This window comes from Euprymna scolopes, chromosome 6 (genome assembly GCF_053919585.1).
Source record: "Euprymna scolopes isolate OS-2025 chromosome 6, ASM5391958v1, whole genome shotgun sequence".
Classification (NCBI taxonomy): Eukaryota; Metazoa; Mollusca; class Cephalopoda; order Sepiida; family Sepiolidae; genus Euprymna; species Euprymna scolopes.
The window spans coordinates 17,754,672-17,771,836 of record NC_136487.1 but is presented as its reverse complement, the minus strand read 5'-3'; the positions used below and the strand labels follow the sequence as shown (position 1 = coordinate 17,771,836).

The following is a 17,165-nucleotide window of genomic DNA, read 5'->3' as shown; positions in this document are numbered from 1 at the left end:
TTTGATTGATGCCAGTTAGGGGTCATTTCTAATGATCAGTGTATATGTAACACTATAACATTCTTAAATAAATATTAACAATTTTTATACCTAAAAACGCTAGTGTTTCATGCTTATGAATTATCAGTGTAGGAGGTGATAATTATTGTAGGTCAGGAGATTCAAACCCAGTCCACAAAGCTCCCCTTGATTTGACTTGCAGGCTTGCATCTTAACTCCAGGTCACCAGGAACTAACACATGAATAGAAGGAAACCGATGAACAACTTTTAATTTTTCTGTACACGGAACAAAAGTTCATTATGTTTGTCCAAAAAATTCTTTTAATCTATAAATATAAAAGCGAAAATGTGTGTATGTGTGTTCGCTTTTTCTCTATGTCTACAAAAGGCTTTTTTCAGAGAAGCGGTCAGTCAGTTCACAACTTTTAAAAACTTTTTATATCACATATAAATCGTAATATCTCAGAGTTAACAACGGAGCTTGCCTGTCTATTTAATTTGCTCGACTTTGGGAAGATAAATAGTCAACATTTGTCACTCGCCGCATGTGGATTAGTCTTTTTCCTATAATAAAAGCGACACTAATTCTGGCGGTATTTTCCGTCTATCGGCAGAAATGTCCGAAAGCAATCAGCTTTGATCAATGTGGAAATATTTTCCATATATCAAACAATTGCTATTCAATTTGGACAAGGGGAGCTGTTTTCCCCTACCTCCAACGTCTTGGGAAAAAAAAAAAAAAAAAGTTAACCTCATTAAGTCATTAAAAGGTGCACCTGCCAAATCCAAGTAATTAAATAAATTCAAACGTGTTTCCGTTAGCATCTCGCGGTGGCCCAATGGTTAAAACCGTCGCACTCTTTTTTTTTTCACACTTTAATTTCCAACTTTGCCTCAACGGTTCGGGTTCGATCCTCATACTTAACCTACCAAAACATTTTTTTTATTATTTTACCCCCCCCCCCAGGAGTTTCCGCATACACCTCCAAACACCCAGGCAATGCTAGGTACCCCTCGCTAGTAGATATATATAAAAGATAAAATGTGTGTGACCATTTCGTGTATGTCTCACAAAGGCTTCTTTCGCACACAGTCCCAGGTTCGTTACTATCGCTTACAACTGTTTATGTAGGTCCTAGATAATAATATCTAGGATTTAGGAAAGCGCGTAGCACATAGATTTATTTACATCGACTTTTACAAAATTATTGCTATTTTGGCTTCTCGCGTGTTGATTGGGCTTTTTCGTATAAAAAGCGAAACTAATTCAAAGTTAACAACAAACAACGTTCTTGGCATTGCGCCAGGAAACGTCCAGAAGCAATCAGCTTTGATCAATGTGGGGACAAAGTCTTCTTATATCAGACAATTGCTAATCAGTCTGGAAAATGGGGAGCTGGTTTCCCCCTCCCCAACATTTGTTGGGGAAAAAACCAGTCAAAGTTGGGTAAACAAACCCAAGTTAATTGTTCTATTTGACCTCAATAATTAGGTCAAATAGAAGCAGCAGAGTTAACTCTTATTGCTGTCACCTGTCAATAGTTAAATAAATAAATTCAAACGTGTTCCTTTGTATGTCGCGGTGGCCTAGTGGTTAGCGTCGCATGTTTTTTTTTTAATACTTTAATTTCCCATTTTGCCTCACGGATTCGATCCTCATGCTCAACTACCAAAACTTTTTATTTTATTTTAACCCCCCCCCCCCGCGCCTCCCCAGGAGTTTGGACTTACCCAAAACGATACACACCTCAAAACACCCGGGCATCGCCGGGTACCCCCCGCAAGTGATCAATAAAGGAATATTTTGACGAATATAATGAGTTGATTAAAAGTATTAAAGTCTTGTACTAGTGAGCTATTTAATGAAATAATTGTGTTGTTAAAAATTGAATAGAAAATTTTAGTTGGAAAAAAAAAAATATATATATGTATATACAGTGAGGTGAAACAAATCTATGGACAAAACAAAAAATGTTTATTTTTCAGCAATTTGGTACAAATGATATCAAACAAAATAATACAACTTTCGCATTACTAAAATACATAGAAATGAGAGAAACTAAATTTAGAAAAAAAATAAACAGCTATTAAACCATTTCATGAGATTTAAAGCAATAATAACAGACAGAAAAAAATAAACATTTTTCATAATTTCAATCATGTAATCTCTTTTATATAGTTTTTACCATGGCAATTATATGTATATATTATTTATTTTTTCTTTGTAGAATACAATGTCATCACAAGTGACTCTGCAGGTGATGCTTGGCTGTCAGTATATTCGGCTAAATGACCTTCCTGTGTCCACTTTCTGTGCTGTGTTCCATGCCGTCTGTGATGTCCTATACTCTCTTCTACTCGATTTCCCTCGAGCTATCCTGGCTACACTACCAAGTTTTATTGGTGTCTTAAAACATATCCTTTGATTTCATTTTTCTTAAATTCTATTTTTAAATGCTTTTCTTTGCTTCACTTTAATCATTCAACATCAACTTTTATTATTATTTGTTTATTACAAAGTTTTTATTAGTGTATCTTAATAATTAATGATAATAATAATTAATAATGATAATAATAATTACGATGATGATAAGTTTGACTAAGAAGAGTTGTAATGGATTTGAAGTTGTGTTCAAATATTTACATATGAGTATACATGCTCTGTGAGAAATGGAAAAATAATTATGCTTCTCTATTGTTCAGACTCTTATTTACCTAAAAGAATGTCTTAGTCGGTAAAGGTAAAGAAAAAACATTTGAAATTAGGAAGTTTAAAAAAAGAGAAAAGAAATGTATCAATCAAAAAAGAAAAAAGTGAAAAACATCTCATGGAAATAGAAGGGTTTTCTTTCCAAATTCATTTTGGGATTTGTTCAACTTGATATTTGCTTTTTCATTGTTGGAAATACTTGAAATGGTTTTATCTGCTTTCACTTAATTTGATTGAGTAGTTTTTTTTTACAGCGGAAAAATATGTTTTTTATGAGAGCAGAATGAAGGTAGCCATCTTTGAATTTTTAACACACCACGGGGAGATAACTCAGTTTAAAGTATTGACATTCCCTCCCGATCTTTAATACTAGCTTTCCTTCCTAAAAATCGAAACATTACTACCTTTATTATAACAAATTGTTTTTTTCGTTGTAAAATAAAAAAAAATCTTGATCAAATTAAGTGAAATTTTTTTTCGGAAAGCTTCATTTCATAATCAATATAACCTTTTTTTGATATTTTCATTTTTTTAATGTCTTGATTAAAACGTAACATAACCCCCCTCCCCAATGAGATTCTATTTTTTTAGGTGATTACATGTGAGTACGCTTAAAAACTTGGCAGAAAGAAGAAAAACAAAAAACATCGGTTTTGTATAGAAATGTAACATAAAATGATCACTTATTTTTAAGCCATTCTTGCATTTAAGACAAAATTTTTAACACATTTTTTTTTTTTTTTTTTTTGTCACTAGCCCTAAATCCGAATGTCTTCTAGTTTGGGTTTAGGTGAACATAATGAAGATTTAGAAAAATAGATGCTTGTTCAGTATAAGAACGAAAATTGATAAATTGAATTTCAACTGTAAGAAATGTTATTTACTTAATTGTCATGTCGAAATTAGTATTATATTTAAAAATTATGAAAAATGATAGAGTAGAAAATTACTTATTAATGAAAATGGCTTCCAAAGAAATAGCAAGTTTTACTTAAATAATAAAGATTCCAAACTATGAGTTACTTCCCTTAAGTTAAATTTCAAACATAATTATGGCGGCTCGTTGATTCGTGAAAGTAAACCATTGTATGTTTATGTAATGCAGTAATTTGTTACTAATTTCGACAATTAAATGCAATTTTTCAATTTTCAATATTATTCCAACCAAACACGCAAAATACCATAGTGGGTTGAGCGTGAAAGTAATTGCATCGCTTCAAATTTGATTAAAATTGTTTTTGTCTTTTATGATTTTGTTGCGAGAGAAGGAGTTAAAAAATATTGGGTACAAAATTCATGGTGCTTGTTCAGAATTCCCCCTATATTAAAAAATACATAAAAATCTTATCCTATATATATATACATATATATATATATATATATATATAGAGAGAGAGAGAGAGAGAGAGCTTAATGTGTAAGAGGAAAAGAGAGAGTTCAATTCCACAAGAGGAGACTTATCTGGATAATGCCAAGCAAGTATATTGTCTTATTATATATATATATATATATATATATATACCTCTGTCAGAATGAAAAGATAATTTTCCAAAAATTATGTAAATTGATCGAGTAGTTTTACTTTTATAAAAAAATAATTTTAAGTGATAAATGGGAAATCGTAGGCATTACAAAGCTGATTTTACAAGTTTAAATTATTGTCGAGCTATCTCTCCTTGTTTCTCCAAGATCGCAATGCAAAGCAGTCGCTTACAGCTTATTCATAAAATTTGATTTTCTTCATAAAAAAATTTAAAAAACTACTTGATCAATTAAACACGACTTTTAGAAGATGACATTTTCGTGCTCTCATGGGTACATACATCATAAAGATATTTTTATTTTTGTTTTTCAATATAAGGGGAATTTTGGATAAGAACCAAATTGACTTACCATCAGTAAGAGGAAACTATACAAAATAGAGAATAACCGAAATGAAATTGCTTCCATTCAATAACATCCACATTTTTTTTTTATTTTTTTATATAAACGTCACCACTTATCAAGGCCGATAGGCCACTCAAGGATAAGGGTTAAAGAGTGTAGAGTAGTCAAAAGGACAATATAGTAATCGATAGTAATGGAAGTTCAGTAAATTTGTTAACTTAAGTGGAACGGCTCATTAGAAATTTGTTCGCATTGGACTTGAAGACAACCATATTATAGAAAGCTGGAAAGCAGGAAAACGGAAGACAATTCCACAGGCGTGCAGTTCTAAGAAAGAAGCTTTGATCATGGAATCTATGTTTAGGTATAGATAAAGAGTGTGGAAAATTATTGATAATGTTTTCAGCTAGTCTAGTGTTTCTTGTGAAAGTTTGGCGAGGGGGGACCATAGATTGAAGCTCAGTTGAACATTTTCCATGAAAATAACGATAAAGCAGAGACAAACTCGCAACATCTCTTCTGTGAGACAGAGGTTGCAGCGAAGAGAAAAGGACATCTCCCACCAGGCCACAAAGTCTATTTTGAACCCTATCAAGGCAGGACAAGTCTTTTCTAGCAGCTCCTGCCCATATGTGGCAACAGTACTCCATCCTTGGACGTATCTGGCTCTTATATAGATAGAGAATTGCATCAGCAGTGAGATATCTACTGGATCGATAGAAGGATCCGACCATTTTTCCAGTGGCCTTGGCAACAGATTTGATGTACGTATTCCATTTAAGATCAGGAGTAAAGGTCAAGCCCAGAAGCCTGTCAAAACTTGAGGCCTCCCCAAAACGAGAGCCATTCATTTTAATTGATGCCAGATGGGAATCAGAACGTTGATGATGTAAAGATAGAAGCTTGGTTTTAGATGCATTAAAAGTAACCAGCCACTCCTTTCCCCATTGTACAACGTGATCAAGATCGATCTAATATCCAAAAAGTATTTTTCTAACAGATATATTTGTCTACTATATTAGTATACAGGGTGGAACGATAAAATTGTTATCCTAGAAAAGACATGATTCCATTTCTGTTTGATGAAAACCAGTTTTCTTCTCTTTTTTTGTTGCGGACCATCTACTAGTTGGCCAGTTGTGTACAAATCCCAAGAACGATAGGAACCTTCTGTCATGTCTGAAAGTGACACAATGTTCAACGGGCAAGATCAGAGATGCACCACTGTACAACTCATGCTCTCTACCAATCTAAGTTATAACAATAAGACCATTGCCAGCACCCTCAACATGCATTGCTGGATTGCCACGAATAACAGGAACATGCCTAGTGTGATGAAAACAAAGACTCCAGCCACAGTTATGGTCTTTGGTGTGGTTTCAAGTGAGGGCCATATCATGCCACCTCACATTTTTGAAGGCGGCGTAAAAGTCAACATCAAAGTGTGCTTGGATGTTTGAAGAGTGTGGTGATCCTGTGGTTGCTGGCAGACCCTGGGCGTGGCAGCAGAACTTAACGTTAGCCCACAAGAGAGACCCAGGCTTGGCTTCAGCAGGAGTGCTACGACTTTGTACCTTTCTCTCACTGGCCCCCTATTCTTCCTTGACCTGAATCTACTTTGTTTGGTCATACGTCGAGAACATCACCAACATGACTTCCTAAAACTCCAAAGCCAGCCTGATCATTGCCATTCGCCGAACTCCTGTTGCCGCTTGTGGAAAAGGCATGCTCCCAGTTCCTGACCCATATCGAGGCAGTGAATAGATGTAAGCTCTACTACATAATCAAGTTACCTGAATTGATTTTTAAAATAAAGTTGTAGTGTTGTTTGTTTTCTTTAAGGTAACACTTTTCTCGTTCCACCCTGTAGACATTTTGTTTCTAATAAATTATTTAAACTGTGTTGCTGTTGAACATCATTTATTTCAAATGATTTTGTATTTGGCATTGGTTTCCCAGATATCTTTCCAGTTAGAATTCTTACTAGAAGGACATCTGGTAATTACGAGAGGGACCACATGATGATTACCAACATTTCTAAGTGAAAGTGTTTCTGTGGAACCAACAGGGTTCAAACTTGGCACATCTAGGTTGTCAGTCCATGTCATTAACCACTTAGCCACTGTCGTCTTCCTAACCCTTGTATTTTAACTTGTGTTGCTGTTATTATATTATGTTTCTCCTTGACTATTTATACGTCTCATTGTCATCATATGCCAAGAAGGAAGTCAAGATATTTTAAGCAAAAAGCCCGAAGCTGTTGAGCCAATAGCAGATTGTGCCCAATATCTTACAAGGTGAGAAATAAAATTATTCATTCACTGTTTTTACTTGTCGTTATTAGATGGTAAATATAACCTTAATAAATAAAAATCTTTTTATAGAGGACTAGATAAATATCTGCCCCAGGACGGATAAAATTCAATTTGTACGACTTTGTGTGTCGACTCAGGGAAATTAAAATCAAAATACTGTTTTATTTAGCATCTAGAATCCTTATTCCAATTTTGATCAAAACCCATGATTTTGATTCTAGAAAATGTCTCAAGCTTAAAGGATCTTAAAAAATATATAAGGAATCTTAGTTAATTGATGTTGAGTTAGGGTTAAATGAATTGAAAATGTGAAAATAACACACAGGATGAGAACAGTAGTTCGAAGAATCCAAATAATATGAATAATCAATCGTCATCTAAAAAATCCAAAAATGTCTTAAGAAATATATAAGGAATTTTAGTTAATTGACAAATATGGATCAAATTCAGTGGAATTTTGATCCATATTTGTTGTTCACATATTATTCCCCCCTAAAAATTCTTTCCACTTCTCCAAAGAAACTGAAGTTTGGGAAATATTTATTTTGATGTCTGATATCTATTGTTAAAATTTCACAAAAATCTGATTCATTTGAATTTTCACAAAGGGTTTTCTGCACTTTTTGTATAAATACTAAATTAAAATAAAAATAATTCACGTCATTTTTTTTAACTTTTGAAATCACTACTATATATTAAGTACAATATGATATTCAATAGAGAATCAAGACATTATTAACCCTCTCCATTTAACTTGAGGAGAGGTCAGCTACCTCTGACATGCATCGTTATAACCTGACAAAAAAGAAAAGGAAAAAAAATCAAATATCTATAACATGCTGAGGAGCGTTTTAGTTAGCTGAAATATTTTATTTATATTGTTTTTCATTTATTGAAAATAAATTTTTCAGCATCGAATTTGGTTTCAAAAATGATTTCTCATATTTTCCAATTCTACAGTGCTTTTTTCAATGTAGAAATATATACATATATATATATATATATATATATATATATATATATATATATATATATATATATATATAAATAGTCTTGGAAGTTTAAAATTTAAAACTATATTTAAAAAATACTTTAATCCAAAATCCTTCATTGGGAAACTATTTCTTGCAATCACAGTTTTTCAAGAATTTACACTAGTTTTAATATTATTTTATGGCTCATCAGTTGTTTACCATGAAAAACAGTTTTAAGGATTTAAAAACAAAACAGTATATTAAATCATGGCTCCCCAGCAGTGTTGATCAAACACCACCTCCCTTAAAAAAAACAGTATATATAACCCATGCTGATGCATAGAATACATGTTTCAAATTTCATAAATTGATCAACATTATAGGGATAAAAATCAAGATCCACAAATCTTTAGTCGTATTTAAAAAAGAAATTTTAATTATTAGTTTAAATATATAGTTTAAAATCTTAAGCAAAATGCATATTGAATTCTTTTTTTATTTCAATTTTTATTTCAGGTTGATCAAATTGCTGTCAAATAACAAAGTAGAAATGAGTAAATTAGCAAGTCATCTAATCGCAGACTATTTGGCGGCCATTCAACAAACAACAATATTGCCTTATGTCAAGGTAAGAAACCATTTTTGCCTCAGTACCAAAGTGAACAGTCTATGCCATTTCTGAAATGACCTTTTCACTGTTGACTGCAGTATGTTGCTTGTACTGTGTAATTGTAGGATGTCCACCTTCCAAGGCTTTGCCTTCTGTCTGAAAAGGAGATGTTTTATAGCAAATCGCCTTTTTTTTTCGCCTTTTTTGCTAGTTAAAGGACTCCTCTAGAGTTCTGGCTCTTCAATTCCACTTTCCAACCCTTGTATCATATCTTCCTGTCGTGGGAAGGAGATGAATAAATTGAATTACATCTCTTTTTCTTTTAGCATTCAGACTGTGTAGTATTGCTGTATTAATGTTGTGTACATCAACTTATGTACACATTTTTGCATGAGATCTTTTCAAACACCTTAATTTCAATCACTTGTTTGCTTGCTTTACCATCTATCAACCCTTTTCTTTTTATTTATTATATACCGGGTTGTGTCTAAAATTACTAGATTCTGCATGAAATAATTGAAAAGATTTGATATGCTGTAAAACAAAACCAATCAAACTTTTTTAATTTTTGTTTTTTTTTTCTATTTAACACATTTACAGACGTCAGCATCACATTTAAATGTATATTCTACTCTTATACCGCCATTGTCACTGCAAGTTTAATATTAGACTTGGTGAGTTGGACCATCTGCGAATCTAACGAGTATTTATTCTAATGATGTTATGATAAAGAAAGTCACATTGTCATCCATTTGTGTCAGCCTACGAATTAAGATTTGAGACATGTATTGGTCAGATGTTCTTTCAAGAAAAAGATTATAAAGAAATAGAAAGGATAACAAAATACCAAGGTTCTTATGTATGACATGAAAAGAAATTGGAATCTTAGGAAGATCTCCATCATTCCAGTAATTATAGGAGCAAATAGACCCAGAAAAAACAAACTGGAAAAGAAAAAAAGAAAAGAAACTGGAATCTTAGAGAGATACCAATCATACCAGTTATTATAGGTGCCATAGGGTTTATGAAGAGGAACCTGAAGTCCTACCTAACTAATATTCCTAGTGAACCAAGTGCAAGAGAAATCCAAACAATTGCACTTGAGGGAACAAAGAGGATACTAAAAAGAGCTCTCGGTTGGTTTCAATAAAAAGTAGGGGAATGTTGGCAGCTGGTTTGGCTGCCCCATACCCAGCGTTACAATCTTCACAGGAAGAAAATGAAAAAAAAAATGAAAAAGAATTTCAAAAACTACCTCGCAAATATACCTTGTGAACAAAGTGAAAGAAAGATACAAACAATTGCACTTAAAGGGGCGGTTTGAATCTTAAAAATGATCTCTCAGTTGGAATCTGTGAGATAGATAGTGAATGTCTGGCATCCAGCAGGATACCCCTCCCCTCCAAGCTGTTCATATCCCATATGATGATGATATTTGAGATTTTTTTGCAACAACAAAATCTATCGGCATCAGAACAAGAACACAACACATTGTGAATAATTTATTTTATCAATTAGTTTTAATAATTAGTTTTATTAGTTTTAATAAGTAATTAGTTTTAATAATTAGTTTTATTAATTTTAATAAGTAATTAGTTTTATTAGTTTTAATAATTAGTTTTATTAGTGGTACTCCTGCAGTATTTTACCCACCGATTTCACGATCTTAGCCGAGCGTTGACGAACACTTTCGGCGTTAACGCCGACGAAAGCCGAGAATTCGGAGCTACGGTCGGTGCAAGAACGCTAAAAGTATGTGAATAGCAACAACATTACAAGGAAAAGATATTACACACACAACAAAATGGATAAAATTAATACAAAAAATTTGGATAAAATAAATCACAAACACTTACCGTAAGTTTTTTTAAAGTAAAATAAATTTATTTTGTTGAATATTTTTTTTTTTTGGTTCATTCTGTTTTCCGATAGCTTTTTTTTTGGGGGGGGGGGTAAGCAACAGTAATAAACACTTCAATGTTTTTTTTTTCTTGTTTGTTTTTAACAAAACGTTATTAAACATTAACAACAATGTTTTTTTTTTGTTTTTTTTTTCAGTAATGTTTGTAGGGGGGGGGGACAACAATTACTGTTTATCTTTAGTTCCGACTGGAAGATTTTCTACTGACTGTAAAGGCAAAGTAGGGAGCAAAGGGTTTTCAGAGGATGTGGAAAGAAGAAGCTCCTTCCCAAACCGGGTAGCCTTCCGCGATTTGATTTATTATAGAGACAAAAGGGTTGTGTCCAAATTTTTGTCTCCACATAAATTCGCATAAATATGTTTCCAACTACTCCCGGGTTTTTTTTTGTTTTTTTTTATCGCTAAATTAAATAGCTGAAATGAAAGGCTGTGTATTTTTACTTTGAACAATAAAATAACTGAAATGAAACGCTATGTGTGTAATTCCAATGAAAATTATTCGTCTGCTGCGCGTTCGTTTGAAGCGTCCTGATTGGCTGATAGAGTATCGTACCGCTCGCCATGTTCCGGCGTTTTCCGACGGATGTCGATCAACGCTCGGCTAAGATCGTGAAATCGGTGGGTAAAATACTGCAGGAGTACCTTATTAGTTTTAATAATTAGTTTTATTAGTTTTAATAATTAGTTTTATTAGTTTTAATAATTAGTTTTATTAGTTTTAATAATTAATTAGTTTTAATAATTAGTTTTATTAGTTTTAATAATAAGTTTTATTAGTTTTAATACGTAATTAGTTTTAATAATAAGTTTTATTAGTTTTAATAAGTAATTAGTTTTAATAATTAGTTTTATTAGTTTTAATAAGTAATTAGTTTTAATAATTAGTTTTATTAGTTTTAATAAGTAATTAGTTTTAATAGTTTTAATAAGTAATTAGTTTTAATAATTAGTTTTATTAGTTTTAATAAGCAATTAGTTTTAATAATTAGTTTTATTAGTTTTAATAAGTAATTAGTTTTAATAGTTTTAATAATTAGTTTTAATAGTTTTAATAATTGGTTTTATTAGTTTTAATAAGTAATTAGTTTTATTAGTTAATATTAGCAAGACCTGTGGAAATTCCAAGGAATGAGAAATATATTTAATCAACAAATATGTTTTGATAAAGCTCATATTTCTCTTGATAATGCAAAAAATTAAATTTTAGACAGAAAAATTAACACGCAGCAAATAAGTTTATTACCATATATACTTGTGTACAAGTCGATCTTGTGTATAATTTCGATGTGTATTTTAATGCCAAAAATTGTGTCATTTTAGATATTACCTGTGTATAAGTCGACTAGATTCTAGACAAATTAAATTGTCCCTCTGGTGTAATTTTCTAGCACGGTAGAGGGAGCCCACTTTCTTTGCAGCAGCCTGCCAATATTCAATCATCACTAATCATTATTCTGCCTACTAACACAATCATACATATGGAATATGAACAAATTTTTTTTATTATTTTGCTATAACTTCTTCAAGACATGTTTTGCTATAACTTCTTCAAGGCATGTTTTGCTATAACGTCTTCAAGACATGTTTTGCTATAACGTCTTCAAGACATGTTTTGCTATAACGTCTTCAAGACATGTTTTGCTATAACGTCTTCAAGACATGTTTTGCTATAACGTCTTCAAGACATGTTTTGCTATAACGTCTTCAAGACATGTTTTGCTATAACGTCTTCAAGACATGTTTTGCTATAACGTCTTCAAGACATGTTTTGCTATAACGTCTTCAAGGCATGTTTTGCTATAACGTCTTCAAGGCATGTTTTGCTATAACGTCTTCAAGGCATGTTTTGCTATAACGTCTTCAAGGCATGTTTTGCTATAACGTCTTCAAGACATGTTTTGCTATAACGTCTTCAAGACATGTTTTGCTATAACGTCTTCAAGACATGTTTTGCTATAACGTCTTCAAGACATGTTTTGCTATAACGTCTTCAAGACATGTTTTGCTATAACGTCTTCAAGACATGTTTTGCTATAACGTCTTCAAGACATGTTTTGCTATAACGTCTTCAAGACATGTTTTGCTATAACGTCTTCAAGACATGTTTTGCTATAACGTCTTCAAGACATGTTTTGCTATAACGTCTTCAAGACATGTTTTGCTATAACGTCTTCAAGACATGTTTTGCTATAACGTCTTCAAGACATGTTTTGCTATAACGTCTTCAAGACATGTTTTGCTATAACGTCTTCAAGACATGTTTTGCTATAACGTCTTATAGACATGTTTTGCTATAACGTCTTCAAGACATGTTTTGCTATAACGTCTTCAAGACATATTGAAGACGTTATAGCAAAACATGTCTTGAAAATCAGACGTGGAGAACTTTTTAATGTTTTCATCCAGAAAAATGGTTATAAAGGGTAAAAATTGAAAAATTGGCACATGGGTGTCATTGGATTTTATCTGTTTTATGACTGCACATGTCTGAATCATTTACATTATGCTAAAGATAAGTAGGTTTGAAAAGATTTTGGGAAAATCGTGTCAAATTGGCCTAATGGTTATCGTACTGACTCATTGTCTTTAAGTTTTGGTTTCAGCTCAAGTATTTTTTTTTCTTACAAAAAATGAACAGTTTAGAAAAAACATAATACTCGCATGACCTATGTCTCAATTTCTTTTCTTTTTTTTAAGGAATTTAATGTTACACTTAATACTGAGCAACGCCGGGTATATATATATATATATATATATATATATATATATATATATATAATATAAAGCTGAATGTCTGTGTGTGTGTAGGAGCCTATTCATAATAGGCTCCTATATGGTATATGGTTGACTATTTTTAAAAACTGATTACATATAATAATAGAAGATGTATCGGGACACAGGAATGGGTATGTTTGATCCTGCAGAAGGGTGGTTCATTAAAATTGTGGGGTCTGCGTTCGCGCCTGATCCACAAAGTATGGAAATAAAAAATTAAAAAAAAACGTTTAAAAGTGTTTTTGATATAGATGTACATAAGAATACTTTGATAAGTATGTTTTAATTTAAATAGGGATGGTATAATAAAATTGTGGGGTCTGCGTTCACGCCTGTACTCCATAGAATGGAAATAGGCACAAACTTTAATAAAGACTTTTCATATCTATCTGCGTAAGTATACTTTGATAATTATGTTTCAGTTTGAAGAAATATGGTATAATAAAATTATGGGGTGTTCGTTCACACCTGACCTCCATAGAATGTAAATATGTCACAAAGTTTAACAAGGTTTTTTAATATAGATCCACAGAATATTGTGATAAGTGTTTCAGTGTGAACAGGTATGGTATAATAAATTATGGAGTTTATCTATTTTATTTTTGCTTTCATCATATTTTGCTTTGGTTTTGATACTCCCGAATTCGAAGCTATCTCTTTACAACCCTTCCTTTTCATAACCTATCATACTTTAATAAATCAGAGTCCATTTTCTGTAGGCTGTTTTTGAACCCTGTCAACGACGGGTACTTTTGCTAGTATATATATATATATATATATATATATATATATATATATATATATATATATATATATATATTACTTTAGCTTCTAAAACTTACACATTCAAATTACCCAATGCTTATATTGAGGAACAATCAAGACTATACAGAATTGTCTAGTGACAACATGCCACGAGGAAGGAAAAAGAAAAAGCATAAAATGTGTCTGGTCCTGAAGAAGACCTTATACTTTCGAAACAAAGTTAATTTTTAAATAAATATTTATTTAAAAAATATTTATTTAAAAAATATTTATTTAAAAAATATTTATTTAATAAATATTTATTTAAAAAATATTTATTTAAAAAATATTTATCTGCATTATTTTAGCTTCTAAAATTTACAAAGATATTTGTATATATTTAGTTGCTTTGTGCACCTAATTTTAATCTTGGTACCCAGTTTCCATGTCTAGTGTTTAAGACTGAAGACAACATTTTACCTGGTCTTAAATTAATCATTTATAGTCAAGGGTTATTTACAGATTCACTTGTTCTTGGCAAGTACGGTGAGATGTAAGGAAGAAAACAACTCCTTTCTTTGGATTAGTCCACTTGTATCATTAGAAAGTGAGGTTAATAGGCCATATATATATATATATATATGTATATGTATTTTTTATTTGTAGGTATGACAACTTGACCATTATTATGGCATGTTATTAATATTTTATATATTATTCCAACATCATTCACTCCCTTTTCATTTAATTCGAAATTTGATTCAAATGATTTTATTTGTCCTTGATAAAATATTAGCCTGGGTGCCCAGCATTGCCCGGGTTCTTGAAAGTGTGTGTTGAGCAAAAAAAAAAAGTGGTAGTAAGCAGGCAGGCTCGAACCCATACCGCGAAGGAGGAAAAGAATGTGACAAAACAAAAAAAACATGACGTCTTTGCTTTTACATCCATTGCCAAAACTGGAAATGACAAATGTTTAAATTAAAGCTAGTCAATCAAAAAAGAGGGGATGACTTTCGAAAATATCGGTGAAAATAGCGACCCCCCCCTCCCTGTAGAAAAGTGCCCAGGAATTAATGTTTTTAGCCAATTTTTTGATGTTTGTCGCCAAATGGTCAACCTTCAAAACAATACCGATCTCGTAAAAATCCGTCGCCTATGTCGAAAGTTTTAGGCAGATATACATACATACTTACATACATGATGATTGCAACATCTTGTCAGACAAGTGCCACTCCCTCAAACACCTAAAGTCCATGAGCCCAAAAATGACTTTTTTTTAGGCCTACCGGTGAATTCATACACTCAAGCAGGCATGACACTGGAGACGGTCATTGAGATCAATTATTACATGCTTCCAGCATTTCAAGCCTCCACACGTCACAACTTTTCCATCGCCACAGGACCATTTTTATAGACAAATGCCTGAGGGAGTATCTATACACAGATGATATTACAGAGTCTTAGCTTTGTACGACAACTAAGTCTCTCTCTCGGTTCAAAATGTTGAGATCCAGCAACAGGCAAGAGCAAGATAGCCAGCAACAAGTTAAACTGCAGACCAGCTTAATGCGGGTACTGGTCTTCCGCTTTATCGTTTTTTAAATCAGAGATTTGCTTCTCCTAGAAAGGTTGCCTTCACCACGGCTTACGGGAGCCCTCTCCACCCCAACACACACATACATACACACAAACACATACGGTGCTAGTTGGCCGTTGACCCCGAAAAAGGGTTCATTCGCCCTTTGGAAGGTTTTGTTTTTAATCCTTCAGGGAGACTAGCCACCCTCCTCACCAAACAAGTCTGGTGGGGGAACCAGTTTAGTCACCGGTGACCCGACCATGAGGCAGGTAGTACTGGGTTACATGGTACCAGTAGCATATGACATAAATGTGTACATACATTTAAACAGACAGGTGACATTTATATTCTATTTATAGACTAGCGTGGGTGCCTGGCGTTCCCCGGGTGTTTGGAGGTGTAAAAGAAAAAAAAGTTTTTGTAGGCAGGTAAGCTCAAACCCAAAGCCTTGAGGCGAAAAAAATGTGTGATAACTTACTGCAATACTAACTGGGCAGAGAAGTGAGACAGGTTAAAATTAAACGTTTAAAAGATGCTTTTCTTGGTCAAACATCACGCCATAGAGAAATGAAATCACGCAGACCCAGTTAAGCTTTACGCTTTCTGCGTATTTGATTCACCAAGATGTTTGGGAAAACCAGCAATCAGCTCCCCATAAAAAGGGGAATGTCCAAATGAATAGCAATTGTCTGATATGAGGGGTTTTCCACACAGTGATCAAAACTCATTGCTTTCTGGACGTCCCCAATACGAAGCCTTGGCGTTCGTAAGTTTCGCTTTTTTATACAAAAACCATGAACACAACACACGGGACCACGGGATAGCATGAATTTTATAAAATAAAAGTCGCTCAAATAAAAGATAGACATGACCTCATTTCGTAAATCATAGATATTATAATCTAGGGAGTATATAAAAAATTCTAAGAATTAGTGACCCCCGCCCCCAGCTCCAAAAAGCTTTTGCCGAACATACAAAAAAAAGCACACACACACACACACACACACACTCATTTTTGCTTTTATATTATAGATGATTGAGATATAAATTTATTATTGAATTGAATCTTCTTTGAATTATGTTTTTGCTGTCTATTTTTTCAGATTTTTCTGGACGATGGATTGTACATTTTGCTAACTCTCTGCAACCAACATGCCACCCAGAATCTGATGGTGGAACTTCCAGATGGTCTGAAGCAAGTGTTCCACTTAGTCTACAACAAATACATGCAGAATCACAAATACGAAGGCAATATATGAGGACAGAATATAAACCAAACAGTTTGCAATTGTTCAGGAAATTCCAAGACAAAATAAAAATCATTTCAGCTTTACATCAAATAAGCAATTCATGAAAATTCATATTTTTATTTAAAATATTTTTCTATTTTGATCCACCTTGAAATTATAACATTTTTAAGACAACAAAGTTTCTGTTATTTTATTTTTTTATTTATTTTACTCTTTGTCACCTCAAACAAGTCATATTGCCACTTGGAATGTAAGAGGCTACTATTTCGGATCATCTCTAACAGGGTATTGTGGGGAGTTGAGTAGCAAGATGTCTGTTTACATTACATTTAAACTTCTGCAGGTTAATACAGTGAGGGAATCAGGAAACAGGGTGAGACTTTCAAAGTCTAGACATCT

General features: G+C 32.7%; 1 protein-coding gene across 1 annotated transcript in view; it reads left to right on the top strand.

Annotated features, from left to right (window-relative positions):
- Positions 1-16,944, top strand: part of LOC145277549 (unhealthy ribosome biogenesis protein 2 homolog) — a 115,787-nt gene extending 98,843 nt beyond the window's left edge. The window contains exons 26-29 of the mRNA XM_080129019.1: positions 2,230-2,416; positions 6,796-6,895; positions 8,404-8,515; positions 16,620-16,944. Coding sequence (XP_079985145.1) covers positions 2,230-2,416; positions 6,796-6,895; positions 8,404-8,515; positions 16,620-16,775 — 555 coding nt within the window. The 3' untranslated portion in view covers positions 16,776-16,944. The remainder of the gene's footprint in view (positions 1-2,229; positions 2,417-6,795; positions 6,896-8,403; positions 8,516-16,619) is intronic.
- Positions 16,945-17,165: the final 221 nt, after the last annotated feature.